The sequence below is a fragment of the Natator depressus genome, chromosome 4 (genome assembly GCF_965152275.1).
Source record: "Natator depressus isolate rNatDep1 chromosome 4, rNatDep2.hap1, whole genome shotgun sequence".
NCBI lineage: Eukaryota > Metazoa > Chordata > Testudines > Cheloniidae > Natator > Natator depressus.
This window is the reverse complement of record NC_134237.1, coordinates 42,278,045-42,303,061: the sequence shown is the minus strand read 5'-3', so window position 1 is coordinate 42,303,061 and position 25,017 is coordinate 42,278,045. Positions and strand designations below refer to the sequence as shown.

Below are 25,017 nucleotides of genomic sequence, written 5' to 3'. Positions count from 1 at the left end.
CTAGGAGACAGCAGGAGAGGGTCTATTCATGGGTATATCAGATGTTGGATGCAGTTGGTGAAAGTTTGTATTCTCACCAAACTCAAGAATATACTAGCTATTCCTTTCACCTCCTCTGCTATATAATTTTTAATGATAAGAAACTTAAAATGACTGGCATTTTAAACCCTGGGGAAGCAAGAAACTTTTTCCAGTGAATTGCCTTAAAATTTAGGGGACGTTATCTTGGGCATGAGGAGTGGCAATGGTGGTACAGGTATATTTCATACTAGCTTTGTCCTTGGAATAGTTAGTATCAGGTAAACTATCCAAGCCATTTCATTAACCTATTGCATACCCAGCAGTATGCCGTAATTTCAAAATCAACTCCATTATAGTATCCTACTATGCTGCTGCTTCCTGTTTGAGCCTTCGCTCTCACCCTTCATCCCACAAAAATGGAACTGTGATTATTTTCCAGAAAACACAAATTAAGGAAAATTCTAACACCTGCATTAATTTGATTCCCAAATATTTTATGCTGACATTTTTCCTTATTTGTTTACTTCGTCTTCCCTTTTTTTAAAGGAAAAACACTCCTGTCTTTGGTGACATAAGACACCCCATTTATAACTTATTTGTTCCTGTATATGGTAAAGGGGGGGGGAAAAGTGGTAGTACAATAACAGCTATCAATTGCCCTGTTCTATTGTAGATAATGCTAAAAATGGATCTTACTAAATAAACTATAGAATACATACCAAAGTTAAGTGTGCAGAGTGGACAGTAGATTCCATACAAGGATGTATGGAAAGTTAATAAAACCTTCATGTAAGGAACTAGCTGCTAGAAATAGAAGGGAGAGAAAGATAAACAAAATAACCACATAGACTGTGTTAGAGCAAAGAAAGAATGGAATATAAAGACTTCTCTGCCGCTAAGGGCTACTGAAATTAAAGATTGAAAGCAATCATTTTGACTCAGTAAATGAGGGGAAAAGATATATATGGTAAAGCAACAAAAAAGGGAATACTCTACCCCAGGTATACAACCAGGTACAAGATGAATTCCAGCAGAACTCTTTCATGTTAACCAGTATTTCTGGAATTGGACTTGTCAAAAGCTTCATTTTACTGTCCAGCCTGTACACTGAAAACCACAGAAGATATGTAATTAGGCATATGGTGGTCTAGACCCAGGCTGCTGTACCAAGGTGGCTGAAGAATCCCATGTCACACAGAAATAGTCTCCATAGCTCCCTGCCTCCTGAGATCAAATATATTGAAAAGACTAATCTAACATTAAACCCAGATTGTTAACCTGCTGTACCATTACTGAGTCACTTCGTGCGTATGCCTTGTGGTAGTGCCTTTTATTACGTGATTACAGAACAATCAGAAGTGTAATTACCTAGAATATAAACTCAAAATACATCTGTCAAGAGTCAGAGTGAAGAGTGTATTCTCCTCTAATAGTTCAGTGCCCCAGCTCCTCAGCCTCACCTCTCCCCACCTTTTCTGTGGTTAATATTTGCTTTGAAAGTCAATATTTATGATCTTCTATATAGAAGTCAGTCTCTGCTTATTGTCTGTCTGGGCAATATATAAATCCAGACTAGTCAGATTTGTCATTTGTTAGTTATGTTTCACAGTTTTGTAAAGTGACCAATCTAGAATGCATAAAGCTGTGGGAACTTGGATTCAGTTTAATGTTAGTATGTTCAACTAGATTCATAGATATTTAGGTCAGAAGGGACCATTATGATCATCTAGTCTGACCTCCTGCACACAGAATTTCACCCACCACTCCTACAAAAAAAACCTCTCACCTATATCTGTGCTATTGAAGTCCTCAAATCGTAGTTTAAAGACTTCGAGGAGCAGAGAATCCTCCAGCAAGTGACCCGTGCCCCATGCTACAGAGGAAGGCGAAAAACCTCCAGGGCCTCTTCCAGTCTGCCTGGAGGAAAATTCCTTCCCGACCCGAAATATGGCGATCAGCTAAACCCTGAGCATATGGGCAAGATTCATCAGCCAGATACTACAGAAAATTCTTTCCTGGGTAACTCGGATCTGAACCCATCTAATAGCCCATCCCAGGCCATTGGGCCTATTTGCCATGAATATTTAATTACCAAAACCATGTTATCCCATCATACCATCTCCTCCATAAACTTATCGAGTTTAATCTTGAAGCCAGATAGATTTTTTTTTTTTTTTTTGCCCCCACTGCTTCCCTCGGAAGGCTATTCCAAAGCTTCACTCCTCTGACGGTTAAAAACCTTTATCTAATTTCTAGTCTAAATTTCCTAGTGGCCAGTTAATATCCATTTGTTCTTGTGTCCACATCGGTACTGAGCTTAAATAATTTCTCTCCCTCTCCGGTATTTATCCCTCTGATATATTTATAGAGAGCAATCATATCTCCCCTCAACCTTCTTTTAGTTAGGCTAAACAAGCCAAGCTCCCTGAGTCTCCTTTCATAAGACAAGTTTTCCATTCCTCGGATCATCCTAGTAGCCCTTCTCTGTACCTGTTCCAGTTTGAATTCATCCTTCTTAAACATGGGAGACCAGAACTGCACACAGTATTCCAGGTGAGGTCTCACCAGTGCCTTGTATAATGGTACTAAAACCTCCTTATCCCTACTGGAAATACCTCTCCTGATGCATCCCAAGACCGCATTAGCTTTTTTCACAGCCATATCACATTGGCGGCTCATAGTCATCCTATGATCAACCAATACTCCAAGGTCCTTTTCCTCCTCCGTTACTTCTAATTGATGTGTCCCTAGCTTATAACTAAAATTCTTATTATTAATCCCTAAATGCATGACCTTACACTTCTCACTATTAAACTTCATCCTATTACTATTACTCCAGTTTACAAGGTCATCCAGATCCTCCTGTAGGGTATCCCTATCCTTCTCTAAATTGGCAATACCTCCCAGCTTTGTATCATCCGCAAACTTTATTAGCATACTCCCACTTTTTGTGCCAAAGTCAGTAATAAAAAGATTAAATAAGATTGGTCCCAAAACTGATCCTTGAGGAACTCCACTGGTAACCTCCCTCCAGCCTGACAGTTCACCTTTCAGTAGGACCCATTGTAGTCTCCCCTTTAACCAGTTCCTTATCCACCTTTCAATTTTCCTATTGATCCCCATCTTATCCAATTTAACTAATAATTCCCCATGTGGCATGGTATCAAATGTCTTACTAAAATCTAGGTAAATTAGATCCACTGCATTTCCTTTGTCTAAAAAAATCTGTTACTTTCTCAAAAAAGGAGATCAGGTTGTTTTGGCACGATCTACCTTTTGTAAAACCATGTTGTATTTTGTCCCATTTACCATTGACTTCAATGTCCTTAACTACCTTCTCCTTCAAAATTTTTTCCAAGAGCTTGCATACTACTGATGTCAAACTAACAGGCCTATAATTACCCGGATCACCTTTTTTTTTCCCTTTCTTAAAAATAGGAACTATGTTAGCAATTCTCCAGTCATACGGTACAACCCCTGAGTTTACAGATTCATTAAAAATTCTTGCTAATGGGCTTGCAATTTCCTGTGCCAATTCCTTTAATATTCTTGGATGAAGATTATCTGGGCCCCCCGATTTAGTCCCATTAAGCAGTTTGAGGTTTCGCTTCTACCTCAAATATGGTAATGTCTACCTCCATATCCTCATTCCCATTTGTCATGCTACCATTATTCCTAAGATCCTCTTTAGTCTTATTAAAGACTGAGGCAAAGTATTTGTTTAGATAACATTGGTTATTGAAGCAGCTCTATTGACTGGGAGCGAAGATTGATTCTGTATGGCTAAGGGAGCTGGCTGTTTACTAGAGGAGAATAAAAAGACCAAATTGTTTAATTTTGGAATGCATTTGGTTACAAAGTTGCTGTAAAACTAACTGCAGTTTTATACATTCTGTTGTATGTCAAAATGAGAGCACTGATTGGTCAACAACTTCTTTTTAATAATCTCATTCTTTTTATAGTGCCTTTTATCAGTAATTTCAAAGTTTTTCCAAAGGAGGTTGTTGTTTTTTCAGTTTTACAGAGTGGGAAACTGGGGGGAACACAGAGAACAGTGACTGTAACTAATTTATGGGTTGGTTTCCAATCATATGATCTTCTAAAAATAAACTGATAGGGCATTTTTGTTCCATGGACTTAACCTATTATTTGTGTTTACTTGATTGCTTTCGAATAAACATTAGATTTTTGAAAAACCTCACAGTTAAAAAATATTTTAGTTAATCCTAATTACCCTGAGCCAGCATGAGAGATTCAAGGGGATATTTAGAAGCTAGTTGAAAACAACCATGAAAGAAAAAGTAATGATAATTTAGTGTAAATTATTTTAGTCATCTGAGGTATAGATTTAATTTGTGCAACAAAATCAGTGCCACTGTGGAAGATCCAGGAAAAAAGGGGCTGGAAATCAAAGTGACAGGTTATGTAAAGTGATCATATTACACATCCACCATAAAGCAAACATGTCCTGCTTGTAAATATAAGAAGATAAGCAACCTACTCCAGCCCTCTAACGGGCACGAGGAAAGAATTTTCAGCTACGATGTGGTTACTATAGTCATATTTTAGTTGTTTTCTCTTCCTTTTTCTACTTATAATATGTAATCTGGTTACTTGCAAAATACTCCCTATGGCCCTACCACTACAAGAAAGCATATGTTTCCCTAAATTCTACTTCCTGTGAGCTCCACTAAATTTTATGCTGTGCTTCTAGAAATCATCACTGGAAGTTCTCAGTCATTAATGGTGTTTAGGACAACTGAGAATGGGGCCTCATTTTGCGAGAAGCTAAATTAATTATTTGCATCAGTCTTCACTGCAGAGGATGTGGGGGAGAGATCTACACCTGAGCCATCCTTTTAGGTGACAGATCTGAGGAACTGTCCCAGATTGAGGTGTCGGTAAAGGAGGATTTGAAACAAATTGATAAACTAAACAGTAATAAGTCACCAGGACAAAATGGTATTCACCCAAGCGTTCTGAAGGAACTCGGGTACGATGTTGCAGAACTACACGCTCTGGTTTGTAAATCAGCCTCCGTGCTAGATGAGTGGAGGATACTAATTTAATGCCAATTTTTTAGGAAGGCTCCAGAAGCGATCTTGGCAATGACAGGCCCGTAAATCTATCTTCAGTATCAGGCAGATTAGGTGAAACCATCAGGAAGAACAGAATTATCAGACAGATAGATGAACACAGCATGTTGGGGAAGAGTCAACACAGCTTTGAAAAGGAAAATCATGCTTCACCAATCCATTAGAATTCCTTGAGAGGGTTAACAAGCACATGGGAAGAATAATCCAATGGAAATAGTGTACCTGGACTTTCAGAAAACCTTTAACCGTGTCTGACACCAAAGGCTTGTAAGCAGTCAGCTAAGACGGAAGGTCCTCATGGACCAGTAACTAGATAGGAAACAAATGGTAGAAATAAGTGGTCAGTGGGGTTCTACAAGGATCTGTAAGGGGACCAGTGCTCTTCAACATATTCATAAATGATCTGGAAAAGCGGGTAAACAGTGAGGTAGCAAAATTTGCAGATGATACAAAATTACTCAAGATAAGTCCAAAGATGACTGGGAAGAGTTACAGAGGAATCTCACAAATTGGGTGACTGGGCAGGTAAATGGCAGATGAAATTCAGTGTTGATATGTGAAAAGTAATGCATATTGGAAAATGTGCCAACTATACACACAAAATGGTGGATTCTAGATTCGCTGTTACCTCTCAAGGAAGAGATCTTGGAGTCGTCATGGATAGTTCTCTGAAAACATCTGCTCGATGTGCAGCATCAGTCAAAAAAGCTAATAAAATGTTATGAACCATTAGGAAAGGGATAGATAATAAGACCAAAAATATCATAATGCTGCTCTATGAATCCATGGCATGCCCATACCTTGAATACTATGTGCAGTACTGGTTGCCCCATCTCAAAAAAGATATATTGGGAAATGGACAACAAAATTGATTAGGGGTATGGAACAACTTCCCTATGAAGAGAGATTAAAAGGATAAGGACAGTTCATCTTAGAAAAAGATGAGTAAAAGGGAGATAAAACTGAGGTCTATAAAATCATGAAGGGTGTGGAGAAAGTGAACTAGGAAGTGGTTTTTATCCCTTCACATAACACAACAAGGGGTCACCGAATGCAATAGGCAGCAGTTTAAAACAAACATGAGGAATTACTTCTTCAAACACACACAGTGAAACTGTGGACCTCATTTCCAGGGGATGTTGTGAAGGCCAAAAGTATAACTGGGTTCAAAAAAGAATTAGATAAATTCATGGAGGACAGGTCCATCAATGGCTATTAGGCAAGAAGGTCAGGGATGCAACATCATGCTTTGAGTGTCCCTAAACCTCTGACTGCCAGAAGCTGGGATTGGATGACGGGTTGGATCACTTAATAAATTGCCCTGTTCTGTTCATTCCTTCTGAAGCATCTGTCACTGTCCACTATTGGAAGACAGGATTCTGGGCTAGATGACCCGTTGATTTGACCCAGTATGACCATTCTTGTGTTTTTATGTATTGTGCTTTCCTTTGGGCTAACTGGAAATTTGGCATATCTCTAAGTAAGTAAAATATTATCATTTAACTTAGTTGTAATGTTTGCCTACAGCAGATGTAGCAATGGATTTTACCAGTGCAAAAACAAAATAATTGCTGAGAGAAACCTTAAAGCCACAACTATAACCATAGCCAAAATAAATGCACACAGAGAGATTTCCTCCCAATGGCCTACAGTCTACAAGAAATTACAAACCTGGCTTTGTTTTATAGCTATATTGCATGCGTGTTGAGGGAATTGTATACCAGCAGCCAAACAGAAAAAGTTTTGCTCTGTAACTTTAGCTGGTATGTGCTTAGTGATTTTGGGGGGCTAGATCCACTGAGGGAATTTAGCTTAGCATTACAGTAGCCAAGTTTAGGCACCTTACTGCCTAGTGGAATCCTTAGTCCTAAATTAGCTTCTTCAGGTATGGAATGTTTTAGACACCTAAGAGTGGGATTCACAAAAGCCAGCAAGCTGAGCAGGGAGCCATCAGGAAATGGTGAGGAGAGCCAAAAGTTGCTGAGTGCCTAACTCTTCTCAGGATTCCCAGCTGTGAACCCTCTCCTGTGTTTAGGCACCTAACCCAAATTCACTTTTCCATGTTGTATAAATAATTAAATACTCATTGGCTAGAGAGAGTGAGAATACCCTAACTGCTGGCTATAGAGTCATTCACCTAGAATGTGGGAGACCCAAGTTCGAGTCCCTGTTCCAGTGAATATTAATTTTTTGTACAAAGTGCAACAGTTTCAACAGGGGGGATTGAGAAAGACCCACCACAGATACCCTATAACTAAATTTGTTGATTAGATTTTTATCTAAATATTGATATCATTGTACACGTGCAAACTGATGGAAAAATATTTCCAGAGATGAATAAAATTTACAAATACCAAAGAAAGAAAAATGCTACTTGAGAACTTATTAAAGTTTGAATTAAGGCTACTTACTTTGTATATTTTGACATGGGATGTTGAAAATTTGTTTAAACGATTATACAGTTTTAACTTTTTGAATCTCAATATCTACTGTCATTAAATAATATTGTCTGACTCTCTGTAATTTTATGCTGCTAAGAAAATTTAAATAGTTAAATAAAAATTGGGGGGGTAGAACTTAAAAGCAGATATGATCAAATATTTTAAAAAATAAAAAATGAAACTCTGCCAAGCTTACCTATAACCCAGTTCTTTAGGGACTTTCCTGAGAGGTAGAAGACAGACAAAAATGGATTCGAACCTCCCATCCTCGGTGAGGTCTCTAACCGCTAGGATAAAAGTTTTTTGGTGGTTCGAAACCTTGGGTCAAGTGCTGTAGCTATCTATGGAAATCTCACATTGGTACCTTCTTTGCGTTTTGTTAAATCTGCAGTGAAAGTGTTCTTAAAATAAACAACACATGCTGGGTCATCATCCGGGACTGTTATAACATGAAATATATGACAGAATGTGGGTAAAACAGAGCAGGGGACATACAGTTCTCCCCCAAGGAGTTCAGTCACAAGTTTAATTAACATTTTTTTTTAACGAGCATCATCCGCATGGAAGCATGTCCTCTGGAATGGAGGCCGAAGCATGAAGGGGCATACGAATGTTTAGCATATTTGGCACTTGCAATGCCAGCTACAAAAGAGCCGTGCAAATGCCTGTTCTCACTTTCAGGTGACGTTGTAAATAAGAAAAGGGCAGCATTATCTCCTGTAAATGTAAACAAACTTCTTTGTCTTAGCAATTGACTGAACAAGGAGTAGGACTGAGTGGACTTGTAGGCTTTGAAGTTTAACATTGTTTTCTTTTGAGTGCAGTTACATAACAAAAAAAAAATCTACATTTGTAAGTTGCACTTTCAGGATAAAGAGATTACACTACAGTACTTGTATGAGGTGAATTGAAAAAATACTATTTTGTTTATCATTTTTACAATGCAAATATTTGTAATGAAAATAATATACACTTGGATTTCAGTTACAACACAGAATACAATATATATGAAAATGTAGAAGAACATCCAAAATATTTAATAAATTACAATTGGTATTCTATTGTTTAACAGTGCGATTAAAACTGCGATTAATTTTTTTTTAGTTAATCACATGAGTTAACTGCGATTAATCGACAGCCCTAGTAATTATATACATTTGCACACTAGGTTTTGAGAAGTTGTATTAATTCTGCATTGAATTAATGAATTTTTAATATGCACTTAATTTTTTTCAAGTGCATAAGTTATGTAGAAGTAAAAATGAATAGTTTCTGAAATCTGAGTATTGCATTCATGAATGTTCTCTGAAAATTCAGCCACCATCTTACTGCATCTCTGTTTTGAAAGTGTGTGTAATGTCTAGGGATCATATTTTTCCCCTGCCAAAACTCTTCTTAGGTCACTTTAGTACAATTACACATTCTCTTTCTTCCAGACATATTACTGTGTCTGCATTGACCTGAAACGAGAAGGGATGAAGAATCACAGTTCATTCCTCTTGAAAAACAGAATAAATTGTTTTTAAAAAAAGCCTGTTTTTCAGGCATTATTTCACTCTGTGAACAGCTTTCTGATTGAAGAATCTATTGCATAGGCCTGAGGTCATCACACTGATAGAAGAGGAGGTTAGCAAGTGGTTTGGAAGCTCATTTGAAAAGAGAGGGTAATAAATGGTTCCTTTACTACTTGCTCTTCTTCTGCTATGATCCTTTAACCTTGGAGGACTGGTTGCAACTCACGCTGTAATTCATCACTTTTTTTTTCTGGTGGAATTTAAATTAGGTTAAGATTCAGAAATAAAATAATGTTTATCAAACAAAATAAGTGAAGACTTCTCCCTCCTCCCAAACATGCAACTTGATAATTCTATTTAGTTGTGTTCACAATAAGTGAATATTAAAAAGGAAACTATGAGAAACCCAGATACACTTGTACTGTGTCTTGAAAAGATCACTTCCATTTTTCTTTTTGTTTTTTTATGTTGCTTTGAATTAGAATAGGGTTTTTTATCATTTAAAAACTGGAGTCATCACTATCAATTAATTTCAGATATGGCACATTACTTTGAAATGTAAAACTAACTTCACACAGAGAACTACATGAAATGAAAAATTGTTTTGATAGAAAAAGATCCAGTGCAAAAATTTCATCCACCAATGAAACATACATAAATAACTGACAGGGAAGAGGCAGTATTTTGGGACAGAGGTAGTAGAATATGGGTATCTGTCTTCTTTGTCTGGGAGCTTGGCATCCCTTAAAGCAATAATTTTGATCCTCTGGCTACTTTAATTTCTTTTCTGTAAATTGGTAGCTGTTTTACGCTTCCAACGTATTCAAAAGTTACTTACTTTATTTGGAAGTAACATTTGGGCAACTAAATGCTTCTGAAAGGGCAGCTGAGTTTTTGGTGGATAGGAAGGGTTAGAGAAGTTGTTCCACATAATCCCTGGGAACCTGATAAAAGGTAGGGGAGAATTAAAAGTTAATTTAATGTTAAATACACTGAAAGTATGAGAGAAAAAGGTGTATACTGTATAATCTTGTACTACTTGCTTTTCTGTAGGAGTATTTTTGGTAGTGCAGTGCACTGTCACACATTGAAATCTGGTGGAACATGCTACCACACTGTGCAGGAACTGATGCTTCTTTCACAGCCTCTCTTTTTCTCATCCCTCTCCTCCCCCCGCCATACCTTCTCAAGAGGAAAACCACTTCAGTACTGCTAAGGGAGACTCTTCACATCTGAAAAGAGGGCAGTGTTTCCCCATTAGTGGGGAGGAGTTTGCTATATTTTAATTTGACCACATGGCAACTAATCATTAAATTTTAGTTAAAACGTTTACAAGTTAAATTCATTTAGTAAAACAAATGAAAGGATCTACCTTTTGAAACTGGACTTATAATAGTCATATGACTTATTTACCTAGGGGATGTACCAAAAGAGCAAACCTACAAAAATATGTAAACATCTAATCGATCTCGGTACTTACATGATCCTAACCCATCACAGTGATATATCTCAGCATCCTGTTCAGAATTTTTTCACTGTAAAATTGAATTGTCAAAAGACCTCTGGGTAAAATTGTCAAAAGCAGTTTAGGCACTTAAGTGCTTCAGTTCCATTGGTAATCAGTAGATCTTAAGCTCCTACATCATTCAGGTGCTTGGAAATTTTTAACCTATGTCTTTGTGATGTAGAATGGAAGTGCTGAATAAATAGTTACATTCTAGCAATTATGAAGTATAGTTTGTGTACTATTGACTGTAAACAAATACACACAAATGCAAAGGTAGACTGTATTTTAAAGTGGAGTATACATGGTTTTTTAATAATGCCATTCAGTATGAGAACAATGTTAAATACATTTACATCTGGGTGCCTTAGATGTTTTTAGAGTATTTATTATTTACAATATATTTAGGCCTGAATCCTACAATTGGATCCACTAATGTGGACCCTTGCACGCTCAGGAATCATTGTTGCGAATTCAGTTCCACAACCTTGGGATCTTTGCCTCTTGAGTAGGAATGAAAAAACTACAATTTCATTATCCCAAGGAAATGCACCACCAAAATGACTATAGCACACCTGGATTAAATTATTTTTGGTCTTGACAGCATGAAATACAAATATAGGATCATGGTTCTTTATAAAACTAAACTTTTTGTAAAGTATATAACACTGACAACTTTGAAGGCTCAGGTATGCTTTTTTTCTTATTTGAGACTTTTCACCATCATCACTCACGCGTAGTTTGTGATAAAAAGTACTTAATATTAGTTGGTACACAATGTTAGTGAACTTTCTAAACTTTGAACAGAGAAACGTAGTTTGTAAGCTAAAATTCTTCTAAGGGCCCTTGAAGAATGTATATGCTTTTCATAAAATTGTAATTTACTGATGTTGCCAGAACACTAGCACTGCTTAGTCAAGATGAACATCACTAATTGATCAGATTGCCTTTATTCAGAATACCTTTATTTAATAAAAACCTTAGTCTACGTCAGTATGTTCTCAATTAAAAGTAACCGTCTAAAATCCTTTCCTCAGATAGTTTTAAAAATGGTAGTGTACTTTTAAAAGGTTGTCACTTTGACATGAATGACTATTACAATAACTTGTGTGTTGCGCAATATATTTAGAATATTGATTTTTTATTTTGTTTTGTTTAATAATTCTTACAGGTGCATTCTGCTTCCACTTTTGGGGATGAAGCCCCCCCAGCAGAGCCTCTTTCTGCTTGTAGATTCAATTGATGAGGGTTGTAATGTTGCAGAAGGTGAACAGACTTCTACAGGCATATCTGGAACTATTGCAGAGCTTTTAGCTGATCACTACGAGTTCTTCCCTCCTTGGTTGCTCCTCCTCTGCTCTGCTCGTAAGCAGAGTAAAACTGTGACAAAAATGTTTACAGGTGAGTACAAGCAATTGTGAATTGTTAGCTACCTATGCACTGTAACAAACATAATTTTACAGGAACCTTACTGATGGTTGAAAGTGCAAAGTATACATTTTATTGCTCTAAATTTGTTGCCAAAGAGTTAAAAACCTTGACAATCCTAAGCATATATTCCTATGTTGGGGGTTTTCTCTAGTGCTGATCTGCAGGTAATATATAGTATCAAAGTACTTCATTGGTAAATTAGATCTGCCAGGTAAGGTTGGCACAAAGCTGTCTTTCTTCTTTTTCTGGTCTTAAAAAGCTATGTCATGATTTTGTAAGTGTAGCGGTGGTATGTATAGAGTATATGTTCCCCCCTCATATACCTTCCCCTATACACACAGACTGCAAGAGTCTCTGAGATTTTTTTCATCTAACATCAAGATGTCATCTTATTTGAGAAAGCAGGGGCTAAACTTTGCAAGCTAAGTGCATGGGTGTAACTGAGTGCAAAATTAGGTCTTGGGAGTATATTTCTTGGCAAAGGTTATACAGTAAAGAATCTCCTACAACTTGTTCATCCAGTCCTTGCTGTGTCATAAGATCATTTTATCAGTGTGATGCTATTGTTACTGGGAGTTTCTTGAAGTTTAATAAAGGGAAGCACCAAGACTGCATTCCAGGCCTGTGTATAACGCCTGTGTGTTTTAAGGCAACAATTGGAACGAAAATGTGATTATGGAATATAGCCCCAAATCTCTGATAAGCTTATTAGTTTTCACAGTGGCCAAAGGATAATGTGATAACTGCATTTTGAAATCAGGTACTATATTAATCAGTGGCAAATATGAAAATGGTATTTGGGAGACTATGAGAACTAAAATTAAGAGAAGCTTTGGGTGGCTTCTTAGAGTTTCTTTGGGTGTATGTGTGGGAATAGTTTTTCAAACCTTGGCTGCTTAGATATTTAGCCATTGTCCAAAAAAGCAGAGAAAAACTACTTTCAGAGCAATTTTATTTCCATTCTTTTGACTCACACTGTGTTGCAGATTAGTCCTGAAAAATTGCTGTTCTGTTGTCTTCGAAGTATATTTCCAGATGGAGTTTCTAACAAGAAAAATCAGCAGAACTAATGTATAAGCTTTGAAATAAATGTCATTTGAATGAATTAGCTTCTCATTTCCTCAGAGGGTGGTTTGATGAATAACATAATAAGGAAGTTAGCTTGAAATGTTGCAACTCTGTGGAACCATTAAAATCTTTTCTTCTCTGGCATCTCTGGCTGTTACGTATAGCCAGAGAGAATGAAACCCAACATAATGACAAAACTTGAAATGAATGTGAGTATATTTGGAGAAGATTGTATCTCCACCAGAGAAGAATATTATAACTCTTAATAAATTGTCCAGTTTGTCACTAGCTAGAGTATTTATTATACCCGCTGCAGCACTCAGTGTTCATGTAGGGTCTGGTGTGGGCAGAAGGGGGTGGTTGAAGCTCCCTGAAGCTCCAGATATATAGCAATTCTGAGTAGTAAAACTAGGATATCCTGTGACATGAGTAGTAAAACTAAGTAATAAACACAAGTAGTAAAACTAAGATATCCTGCGACACGAGTAATACTTTCTGAGAAGTAAAACTAAGATATCCTGCAACATGATATGAAACATCAGCGATGGATCCATGCCCATCAACTCCAGAAGCACTGTCAGTCTTAGAGTGACATCTTGTGTCTTGGCTTCAGGAAGGCAGCGCACCTTCCTGTGGTCCACCTGTCCCTTTCAGAAAGTTCTTTCAATTCTTCTGAATATTGAATCCCTAACAAGTATAGTCTGTCTTTCTTGGATGTTGGAGATCTGTGTTCAAGCTTGATTTTCATACAGGTGTAGCCAAGCTGCCATCCACAGTTGTGTCCTGTACATCTCTCCATTCCCTTGGACCATCTGGCTCTTGAGAGGTTGTCTCTTCCACAGTTGTCATGTTGAGAACATGCTATTGATTGGAAACTTCTAGCTGTGTAGAATTCCTCCTGGTCCTCCTTTGGTGGCCACTGCCTTCCCTTTTTTGTCCATCTCCAGCCACGTAGAATGCTGCCGTGACCTTTTGCCTCTGGTGATTACAAACTGCCAGGACTCCTCTGTGTGTGTGTCTGTCTCGCCAGTTCCTTTTTTCCTTGAACCTGGTATACTGATATTTCTCAACCCTGGCTGTTTAGGAAGTCCTCAGCTTCTCTCATTCTCAGTAACATCTTTACTTGCCTCTCCAATCTAAGAAACTTTTTCTCCAGCACAACCACCAACTTGTACTTCATGAACAGGAAGTTCAAGATCTTACATGGGGAATAAATATTTTAATAGTGGGCTCTTCTTCAGGTGTTCAGAAGGGTATTCCGGGCATCACAGCAAAATGCCAGCTGGAACAGATTGTTTAGCTGGGAATACCTTGTTTCCAGATCTGAAAAAGAGCTCTGTGTGGCTCAAAAGCTTGTCTCACTCACCAACCGAAGTTGGTCCAATAAAATATATTACCACGCCCACCTTGTCTCTCTGGCTCCTTAGATTATTTAAGCACACTCTCACTGAGTATCTAGGAAACTGAAATGTCACATGATATGTTTTCATTTTCTTACAGGCTTTCTGTCTTGGTAAACATTTTCTGAGGTGGTTTTTCTAATTGTTGTAGCACAGATTGAACCCCCTGCCTACCTTTGTAGCCTGAATTTATCTTTTGTCTCTAAAAGAAATAACCTAACCAGTGTTGCCACACTTGCTTCTATCTGTCTTTTGTCTGTTAAATTTTGTTTGGTAATTTGTTCAGTGCCCAGCTTAGTATGTTGTTTGAAATAAACAATTACCTAATGCTAATTCTTTCCCAATGGTATGATGATTTAGAACTTTGTGGAAGATACTGTTTATCTTTCTTATTCTTACTTAGTGTGCTTTAGCCTCTTGCAGCCTTCTCAACATTCAAGGGAAGTTGTCAACCTGTAGGTCATTCAGTTAATTAAAAAATCAGTTTTGAAGCTGAGTATTCTCTTGGACATTATTCTACCACATGGTCTGTGTATTGGGAGTGTGTATTTGTGCATATTCGGACAGAGAAAGGTGAAACAAAAAACAATGGAACCAACCCATTTTTAATGTTATTGCAACGTGGTACAAGTACATTAGACTTATCCCTACATCACTTCGCTAAAAATTAAAGTGAATGTCCCCTGACACTTTTACACAATTGGCTATCCACAAAGTGCCTAGATTGTGCATACAAACCCTTATGCTGAATATATGTCAGGGTTGTGTGCTCAAACCCCAACTTGTGCATGGTCATAGCAGTATTTACATTTTAAATTGGGAATACAGAGTTTCTTGAGCAAGCACATTTGAAGTTTTTGCCCTTAGTCTCCAACTACTAGTATTTGTCTGTTTTTATTTTGTTTCACAATTCTCCCACCCATGTACATTTTCTGCTCTACTGTACCTCAGAGGTAGCCCCAAGTGATGGAGAGTTAGGCCTTAGGGCATTTTATCTACCTTCAGATCTACCAAGGTAGAGTGGTGGGTTTCGGTTTCCTTTTGAGTAATTGGAAGCAGCACCAATGAGAATTGATGGAATTCAGAATTGTGAACAAAGGTATCTATCTTGAACTTCACAGTAGTGATAGAAGATTAAGTGGTATTGGCAATGGGCTGGGGAGGCTTGGGTGGGGACATCATCAATAAGTGGACTTGGTGAATTCAAGGGGGTTGGGGACACCAAAGTTTGGTGAGTAAAGGGGAGGCAGTAGATTGGTATACGGGGGGTACTGGTGCAAAAAATTTCTGGAGAAGATACGTTTGGGTTGGGGACTCAGGAAGTGATCGTGGGCCTGGGGAAGTGAGGAGTGAGCAGATTTGTGGGCAAGAGGCTATAAGGATACAGATGGTGGACATGACATGAGTGGAACTTTGAAGGGCATAAAGGTGTGGCAATAGCTATGCTGAGTCATATGGGGCAAGGGGAATTGAGGGAAAATGGACTGAAGTAGAGGCTTGAGAAGTGAAAAAGAATATGGGTCCTTGGAAGAGAGGGAACACCAGCAGTTCCTCATAACTGATCTGCCCTCACTTGGAGCAGTGACTCCCTTCAATGGGGAGTCAATGTCAGTTCACTGAGTGGAAAAGTCAGGGAAGAGGCAGTGTTCCCCTGCCTACTTCTCTTGTGCATGCCACCAGTAGCTTTCCCCACATGGCTGCTCACCCTTCTCATGTAGTCAACATTCCACTTGTCCCCATGCATTCTCCCTGCTCCCATAATGCTCATCACCTCTCAGGTGCACCTCCCCTATAGTCTAATTATGAATATCTAACTACTGGGCAAGTGAATGGCAGTACTAAACATAGTCTTTTCACTATACTTACTGGGGTTGTTAGGAATTTTTAGCATTTCTTTTACAGATTCTGTAGTATGTTTTTAGGTCTTTCTAATGTGCTTGGTGCTGAAATTTGCATAGACCATAATAGGCTAAAAATGTTTTTGTGTATTTACTTTCCAAAGCAAAAAAAGGACTTCATCTGATAAGTGATAGAGGATTTTTTTTCGCTTTAAAATGAAGTTAACTGGTAAAAATATGGTGGCTGGCCTTCTAAAAATAAACTGCTTTGTTAAACGTGGCATTTGGCAGGTAATTAATCCATGATATCTATATAAGATTCCAGGACTGTCACTGTATGTCACTCTGAAGTCTAAAATGTCTGAGTCAGTGTGAAGCAATGGAAACAGGTATACGCATGGTTGAAAGCTTTTTTTGTTGAGAATATCACCAGCTTCAATCATCACTGGGATTTGTGGTCTGTTACCATCCCATTTTTAAGTTCTTAGCCATTTTTGGCCTTTTTTTACATGTGTGACTTTATTAATTACACCTATGCAATAGCATAGGCTTTCAGTTACTTAATAGACTTAATAACTATAGGTACTTTAAAACAAGGCAGTTTTATTTAAAGATACTTGGCATTGAGAAGCCAATAGTTACTGTTACTTTTCAAAACCTTTTACTTTGCCATTTAATTATTTAATATTTCTGCTCACAGATAAGTTGCTAACTGTTGTTTCAAAGAGCCAGATTTCTAGGTATGTATTTACTTAATTTTTGTTTTTTAGACTTTAGGTAGAAAACAACTATCCCTACATTTAGATCACAGTTGTGACAAAAGAACTAAGAGACGCAAGATAACTATAATTATTCAACAAGTTTTACTAAATGAAACATATTTTTTCCAGTATTCAGATCAACAGTTTTTTCAAATACAAATTGGCTTTTTGTTAACATTATTTGTTAGATAACAAACATGTATTATATTCAGAGTAGTGTAATGGTTTTCAGACCTGTCTGAGTTAGCAGCCAAAGAAAGAATAGCTTATTGTCACAGAGAGCAATTATATGAATTCAAAGCAATTTGGACCCTATTTCTAGCTATATTTGAATAAAAAATGTTGAGATGGCTCAAATAATGACAGTCCTCCATTTCCACTCCTTCATCACGCCCAACCTCCGTCCCCATTTAGGTTCTGGTTTTTATAAATTAGAATACATAAAATCATTTAGAAATTATTAGAAAGCTTGGAATTTTAGAAAACTGACGCAAGGAGAAATCTATGGGTAGCAGAGTTAAGAACAATAAGAAGGAGTATTTTAAATACATTAGGAACAAAAAGAATCCTAACCATGATATTGGCCCATAACTAGATGGAAATGGTAGAATTATTAATAATAATGCATAAGAGGCAGAAGTGTTTAATAAATGTGTCTGTTCTGTATTTGAGGGTGAAGGAACCGATTATGTATTCATATGATCTGACGATGATGAAACACTTTCCATCCCAGCATGTTAAACAGCAGCTACTAACGTTAGACATTTTTAAATCAGCTGGTTCGAATAACTTGAATTCAGAAGTTTCAAAAGAGTTAGCCAAGAAGCTCTCTAGACCATTAATGTTGCTTTTCAGTAACTTATGGAACACTGGGGAGGTTCCACAAGACTCGAAGAAAGCTAATGTTGTGCTAATATTTTAAAAGGTAAATGGGGTGACCCAAGTAGTGATAGGCCTGTTAGTCTGACATTGAGCCAGGGTGAGATAATGGAACGGCTGATACGAGACTCAATTAATAAAGAATTAAAGGAGTGTAGTATAATTAATGCCTATTAACATGGGCTTTTGGAAAATAGATTGTGTCTAACTCGATATTTCTTTGATGAGATTACAAGTTTGGTTGATAATGATAATGGTGTTGATGTAGTAAATTTCTGTATGGTATTTGACTTGGTATCACTTAATAGTTTGCTTAAAGAATGAAAATGAAACAACATTGACATGACACACAGTACATTAATTAAACATTGGCTGACAGTTCTGAATATAATTGTAAATGGGGAATCATCACTGAGCAGGTGTTTCTAGTTGGGTCCTGCTTAGATTGGTTCTTGGCCCTATACTGTTTAACATTTTTATTAATGACCTAAAAGAGAACATAAAATCATTACTGATAAAGTTTGCAGATGAGACAAAAATTGGTGAAGTGGTAAATAATGAGGATGTCTCACTGATACATAGTGATCTGGATCGCTTGGTAAGCTGAGCACAAGCAATCAATAATATATTTTAATACGGCTAAATATAAAGTTATACATCTAGAAAAAAATAATGTAAGACAGATTTATAGGATAGGGAGAGACTCTCTTGGGAAGCAGTGATCCTGAAAAAGATTTGGGGGTTATGGTGGTTAATTAGCTGAACATGAGCGCTTAGTGCAACACTGTGGCCAAAAAGGCCAATGCAATCCTTGGATGCATAAACAGGGAAATCTCAAGTAGGAGCAGAGAGGGTTTTTTACATCTTTATGTGGCATTGATGTAACTGATTCTGGAATAATGTGTCTAGTTCTTGTGTCCACAATTGAAGAAGGTTGCTGATAAATTGGAGAGGTTTCAGAGAAGAGATACAAGAAAGAGTAGAAGATTGAAAAGCATGTTTTATAGCTAGGGCCCTTTGGGAATCATGATTTTTATTTTTTAGAAAATTCACAACAGTGTAAATGGCAAAGTATTAAATTTCATGGCGTTTGCAGGGAATTAATTTTGCAAGTAATGTTAGTAACGTGAAAGATCCAAGCAACAGAGGCTTCCCAAGATGACTCCTAGGGAAAAAAAGACCCTAAAAAGCTTGATTTGTTTGGCAGGAAGATCTATTCCTCAGCTGGTCTCCAGATGCATATTTACAATTACCAGGCAGTATTCTTAAACTACAGATATATGAACTGGGGCAAGGTGTTGCCATGCATTGAGAACCTTCCACAAGATCAGAGGGAGGAGCTAAGATCCCTGGTATCTAAGGTGCAGTTAGTGGCCAAAACATCTCTGCAGGCTTCTCTTTCTAAAACATATCTGAATCCATCCCTTCCTCTGCACCGCTGTGGTTCATGCAAAGTTTCTACCTCCCCTGGAATACTGCAAGATTGTTCGCTCTTCAGTTTATCCAGCATTTTGGTTCAGATGTTTGGGTCATCATTAAAAAGTTCTGAAGTTTATCTGAACGTCTTCAGGCCTAAAAATCTAGGGAGCATAAGCTTTGTAATACATTTTCTGCTACTTCCTGGTTCTGGTTGGGTAGGATGTTGAGAATAGCCTGACTTCCAGTATTTTATTCCTTCCAGTTGTGATCCTGGCTAAAATTAGGAAATGAAAAGGTGCTTAGCAATTGAGGAGAATTATGTAAAAATTATAATCAAGTTTTACTGAAGTTCAAAAGTTCAACTTGTTTGTCTGACTCTAACTACTTTGTCTATCCTACTCCTAAATTCCACTAATAAAATCGATTGTCCCTTGTGGAGCTGAGGTTTCCTCTTTCAGTCATCCAAAGAAAATTGATAAAAGCAGCAGAAAGCCCATGCTATTGCATGGATGTAACTCCTAAATCCCTGTGTTTTTTTTAAAAAAAAGCTGAGAAGTAAAAAATTAGATGGTAACAGGCCATGAATCTCAGTGGTGATTGAACCTGGTGCTGTTCTGAACAGAAAGAGCTCTCAGACATGCTTGTAGCGGTTTTCATTGCTTGCCACTGACTCAATGGTCGTTCTAGGCTTCTGAGTGATGTTTGGAGTTATTACATGTGCTGATTGTGTTCTGTGGGTGGTTGTGTTGATTGGTGCCTGTGTTGTGGTGGGAGAGTTGTGTGAATTTCTGCATGTGATCAAATGATGGGGGTGAGGTGAGGTGCTCTGTGTGTTTGAGTTATTGTGTATGCTGGTTGTGTTGTGTGTATTGTTTTGAAGAACTGTGGCAGTTGAGCCAAGTAATTCACCGTCTGTGCAGTCTTCCTTATACAACCAATAAAACTGTTGCATGCAAAATTAGCTGTGGAATAAGTGTGATAAATGGTTGAGTTATCTCTGACATAATGATGGTCTAGGACTTGTCATGGGCATAGATGCTTGCTATCTCCTTGCTGTCTCACTGGTGTAATTTATAAAGTCAAAATGGGTGAGAACTTAAAAATTGGATGGTAACAAATAGTGGATTTCACTGTGTGAAATTGTACAGTTTGATTATAAAACATCTTTTGTCTCATATATCTGTGTAGATGTGAACTTTTTGTACTCTTATACTAAAATTTTTAAACTTTTACTTAAAGGCTTGGAAGCTAAAATTGGGGGAAATGTTCACCAGTGGGTAAGATTTTTAGTTAGCTATTTGATGTTTGCCTCCTCTTCTTGCACTTTTGCACAGGTTGATATCATGGAATATAATATATTAACTAACATGAAGTTCTGTATGCATTTGTAAAAACTCCCTAATATTGTTTTACGTAAGCAATTAGTAATCAATAGTTCTTACAGGTTGGGAGGAGTAAGATGTTCTAAAGAGCCTGTGTTCTCTTTATAAAGTTTTAAGGAATAAATAAATATTTATGCAGTGACAGAGGGTGATGAAAGCAACAAAATTCAAAGTTGAGGCTTCTCTAACTCATTCTGTTATATTTTGATATTGCAGGTGTGTCTGGTGAGTGTGATGGAATGTGGAATGTATAGTCTCCTGCACATGCTTAGGCAGAAACGTTAAATGCAGTGTTTCAGTTTTCAAGAGGATGATATTCTGTGAATCACACAGCTCCTTATGAGGAGGTTATGCATAAAAGTTCAGATAAATACCTAATTGAATCCTTCTGAGATCAGCAGTGTAAATTATTCATAGCTAAAATATTGTATTTCTCTTCCATCATAAATATTTAAGAAGCTTTGAGTTAAGTGAAGGAGGGATATGTGTATGTAATATATATACACACAGTATTTGGTTTAAATTTTTCTTTAATAAAATGATTAAGATAAATATTTGAGAGGAAAAAATATGGTATTTAACACAATTTGTTTGTTCAGAATGTATATTTGTTGTACTGACCTTTGAAAGGGGTCCTTTTACTCTTAAAGTATCTGTATAGCGAAGATACTCTTGTTTTGTTTTGAATGACCCAAGACCTCAGTGAGATGCCAAGAATTACATTTGTAACTGAACTGTTTATAGAGCTGCCAGGGAACTTAATAAATCAGGGAAATCCATATTGGACAGAAAATGATGTGTTGTAAGAAACATCTGAACAATGCAAAAGCAGGGTCATGGGACTGTGAGTTGTGTCTGCTGCTCTCCTGTTTTGCTGAGCTCAAGAAGGTAATGGGAATGTATCTGAAACAAAATTAACTTTTTCATAATGTTTTGATGCTTCTCATCCATGATAGCCTAATGGAAGTGGCTTATTTTGTCTGATGTGGTTGGAAAGCAAGTTTGCAGGATTTTTGTTTAGACACGTAAAATACCTTCCTTTTAGATAAATGTTTAGAAAATATCACAGCTTTGTCTAATTTAGTCCTTCAGTCTGAGCTAGCAATGGAAATTTTAGAACCTCAATTCTTGTAATTCTAACTTTTTGTGTATAAAGCTTTTTACAAAGGGAAATGGAGAGCATGTAGTTTGAGACAAGACTAGAAGAGCTCAGCAAAAAGAAAGCTGAGAGTGGATATGACTGTGCTTTATAAAGACATTTGACGGGGAATGGTAAACACCAGGGCAGGGAGGGTAAAGAGCTACGTAAATTGAAGGATACTGTTGGCACAAGAAACGAATGGATATAAATTGGTTGGGAGCAAATTCATGATGGAAATGACAAGAAATTGTCTGACCATCAGGAGGGGTCAGGTTCTGAAACAGCCTCCCAATAGAAGTTGTGGGGCAAGTAACATAATTAGTTTTGAGAGAGCTGAACAAATTTATGAATGGAATTGTACGATGGGGTGGCTCATGATGATGTGGGCAGGGCTCAGCAGCCCTGGTGGTCCCTTCTGCTTTACATCTTATGTTCCAAAAAGCTCATACTTCAGGGCTTCAGTTGGTCGCCTGTAAGGATCAAGAAGGGATTTCTCCTGGCCCCTGATGTATTCTGGTGGGTGTTTTTCTTTTTCCTCTGAAGCATCAGAGATGCCCATGGCTGGAGATGGGACACTGGATGGGGTGGGTCAGTGCTCTGAGGTGGGTCCAAGCGTGTTCTCTCAGCTGGATGGTTCTTGCTTACATACCGAGGTCTAACTGATTTCTTTATGTAGAGTTGGGAAGGAATTTTCCCACAAGTCAGATTGGCTGTGACCCTTAGGGTTTTTTCACCTTCCCCTGCATCATGGAGTGCTGGTCACTTGCTGAGATTATCTGGGCATATTTAATTTAATCATTTTGCTGCCATTGCAGGAGACTCTGGCACTGGTTGCACCCCTGTCCTTCCTGTTCTCTGCCTGTGACATATAATAGTCTAGTTTCCTGTTGGCTGTAATTCTTTGGTCTAATTTTGGTTGCCGGTTTTACTGTGTGCGGGTGGTGTTGGTGTCCTGTGATGTTAGATAATCTGATGTTTCCTCCTGGCTTTAAACTCTGACTTTTTTCAGTTATTTTTCAGAATGGCATTTATATATGATAAAGAGGATGACATAGTCTGAGCTTCAATTTAAAATACCTAAATCTCTATGGAAGTATGGGGTTAAGATCCTGACAGAGACAGCTCAGTCCATCATTCTTCCAAGGCCATCAATTTAAGTATTTTGCAGTCTGCTTCCTTATGACACTTCTAAAAAAAAAAAAAATGGGGTGGAATCGGGAGGATCCTTTCTGCTTTGTTTGGAGGTGAAAGATATTCCTGTTCCTTTATCGAGAGTAAGGGTTTTAGTCTGATTATTTTGGCCAGAAATATCCCTCCCTCATTATAGCACTGTGATGATGCAGGCTGTGTGCTGGCTTGCTGCCACCCTCCACTCTAGAAATAGCTGCATTTCATGTCGGTATGTGTAGTTACATCCAGTCCTAAGCTCCAAAAGGTATGAAACTGCATCCCTAAGCTATACTACATTCTTTCTTCAGCAATATTAACAGAATTGTTCACTAAACTCTAGTCAGTATTACTTACGCAACCCCAATGAAGGTAATTGGGGTTGCACAGGTACCACGGAGGGCCTAATATGGGATGCGGAACCTTTAGTGAGGGTCCTTGAAAAGTCTTAAGTCTTAGATTCCAGGTTGAATTTGCAGCTAGAACAAAATTTGTAAACGGAGTATTTAGATCTGGAAGTCATGTTAAACACAAACATAGATCCAAACAATGCCATTTTTCATAGTATCACTTCAAACTATTAGTTCTGTGGAATAATGGTCAAAACTGGATTGAACTGGTTACCACATGATTGCTTCTCCCCCAAGATAAATTGCGGTTTGATGACCACTTTTGGTTTCAAAAATAAAGTTTTTAAGGCAGATTAGCTGACTCTAAGAAAATGGTTGCAAGTTGTTACTGTGGATGGATGAGGTTACTGTCTCTCTCTGGAATGGTGAGGTACAATTGTGGCCTAGAATTATTTTTTTTTTTACTCAGCAACTTAAATTGCTGTTTTTGTGACTTCTAGTGTTTCTTAGAGTTCTGTAGCTTCCAGAAAAATGGTATGCAAGCATTGTTATGTTTTATTGTTAAGAAAAAAAACTGGATCTGTGGCAAATACAAAACTTGGCACTCTCAAGGCTGATGTTTCAAATGACAGAGATCGATTGTGTGCTACATGTAACTGAATTTTTTTATACACTACATTCTATCCATCTGCTACATTCTGGGAATAGGCAGGCTACTAAAACTTCCAAGAGTCCAGTTTTGACATATTTCCAAGTATAGCATTCTTGTATGTATAATAATTTCCCTTCTTCCTCTTAAGAACAGAGAGGAAGACAAAGGGACCACATGACATTGAGGAAACCTGGTTCGTTGTACTGCTGAAGAAGTTGGAAATTGATCTCCGTTACAACCTTCATTTGCAGAATCATATACTGTGCAATTTACAGGATTAAAAGGATATTTAAATAGCTCTCTGATAGTGTCTGCTTTCAATATTTTGAAGGCTGTTAAGGGAGATTAAGTTGATCACGCTATCAGCAGTAAATTGTATTTATTTTTAACTTGGAAATTCTCCATCATTATGCATTTGTTGTTAACCATAATTTCCTCTAATGTGAGTGAATTATCCTTTTCTACAGTATATAACTATAATATTGTTCCAAATCAAAATAGCTGCATAAATTTCAAACAAGAATTGAGTAAAATATTAAAATGGTATGCTTAATTCTCTCTGAAATGTACAGTGTATTCAACTCTCAGCATTAGAGTATTTTAAAATTTTAATGTTCAGAGGGCAATACTAGTAATTACTATTGTTCTTACCTGCCTGGATCATTTTTTAAGATTCAGATTAGTCCATTTTAAAGAGGTTTTTAGTACTTGTGTTGAAATTTATTTTTGCTAGATACAGAAATCAGTCAGCACTTTAAAGAACACGGTTATTTAGGTAATACAGAATAGTGGGGAAGTACTGAAATCCTCACCCCAGTGTTTAGCAACTTTTAAAAAGGCTAATAGCTTACTATGTTTTAATGAGGAAGATAAATAAGTAGTAATACTGTTATTCTGTTAGGTACTTTTTTAGATCCTACTTGTACTTTTACACTTACACAAGGTCATCATCT

The 25,017-nt window shown here is 37.4% G+C and overlaps 1 protein-coding gene across 2 annotated transcripts in view; it reads left to right on the top strand.

The window, feature by feature from the left end:
* ANKRD50 (ankyrin repeat domain containing 50) overlaps positions 1-25,017 on the top strand; it is a 49,211-nt gene that overhangs the window by 12,724 nt on the left and 11,470 nt on the right. Inside the window, exon 3 of one of the 2 annotated variants that reach the window (XM_074950832.1) lies at positions 11,748-11,977. The exons of the other annotated variant lie outside the window; for it this stretch is intronic. Within the exon in view, the coding sequence (XP_074806933.1) occupies positions 11,748-11,977 (230 nt within the window). The remainder of the gene's footprint in view (positions 1-11,747; positions 11,978-25,017) is intronic. 2 annotated transcript variants of the gene reach the window in all.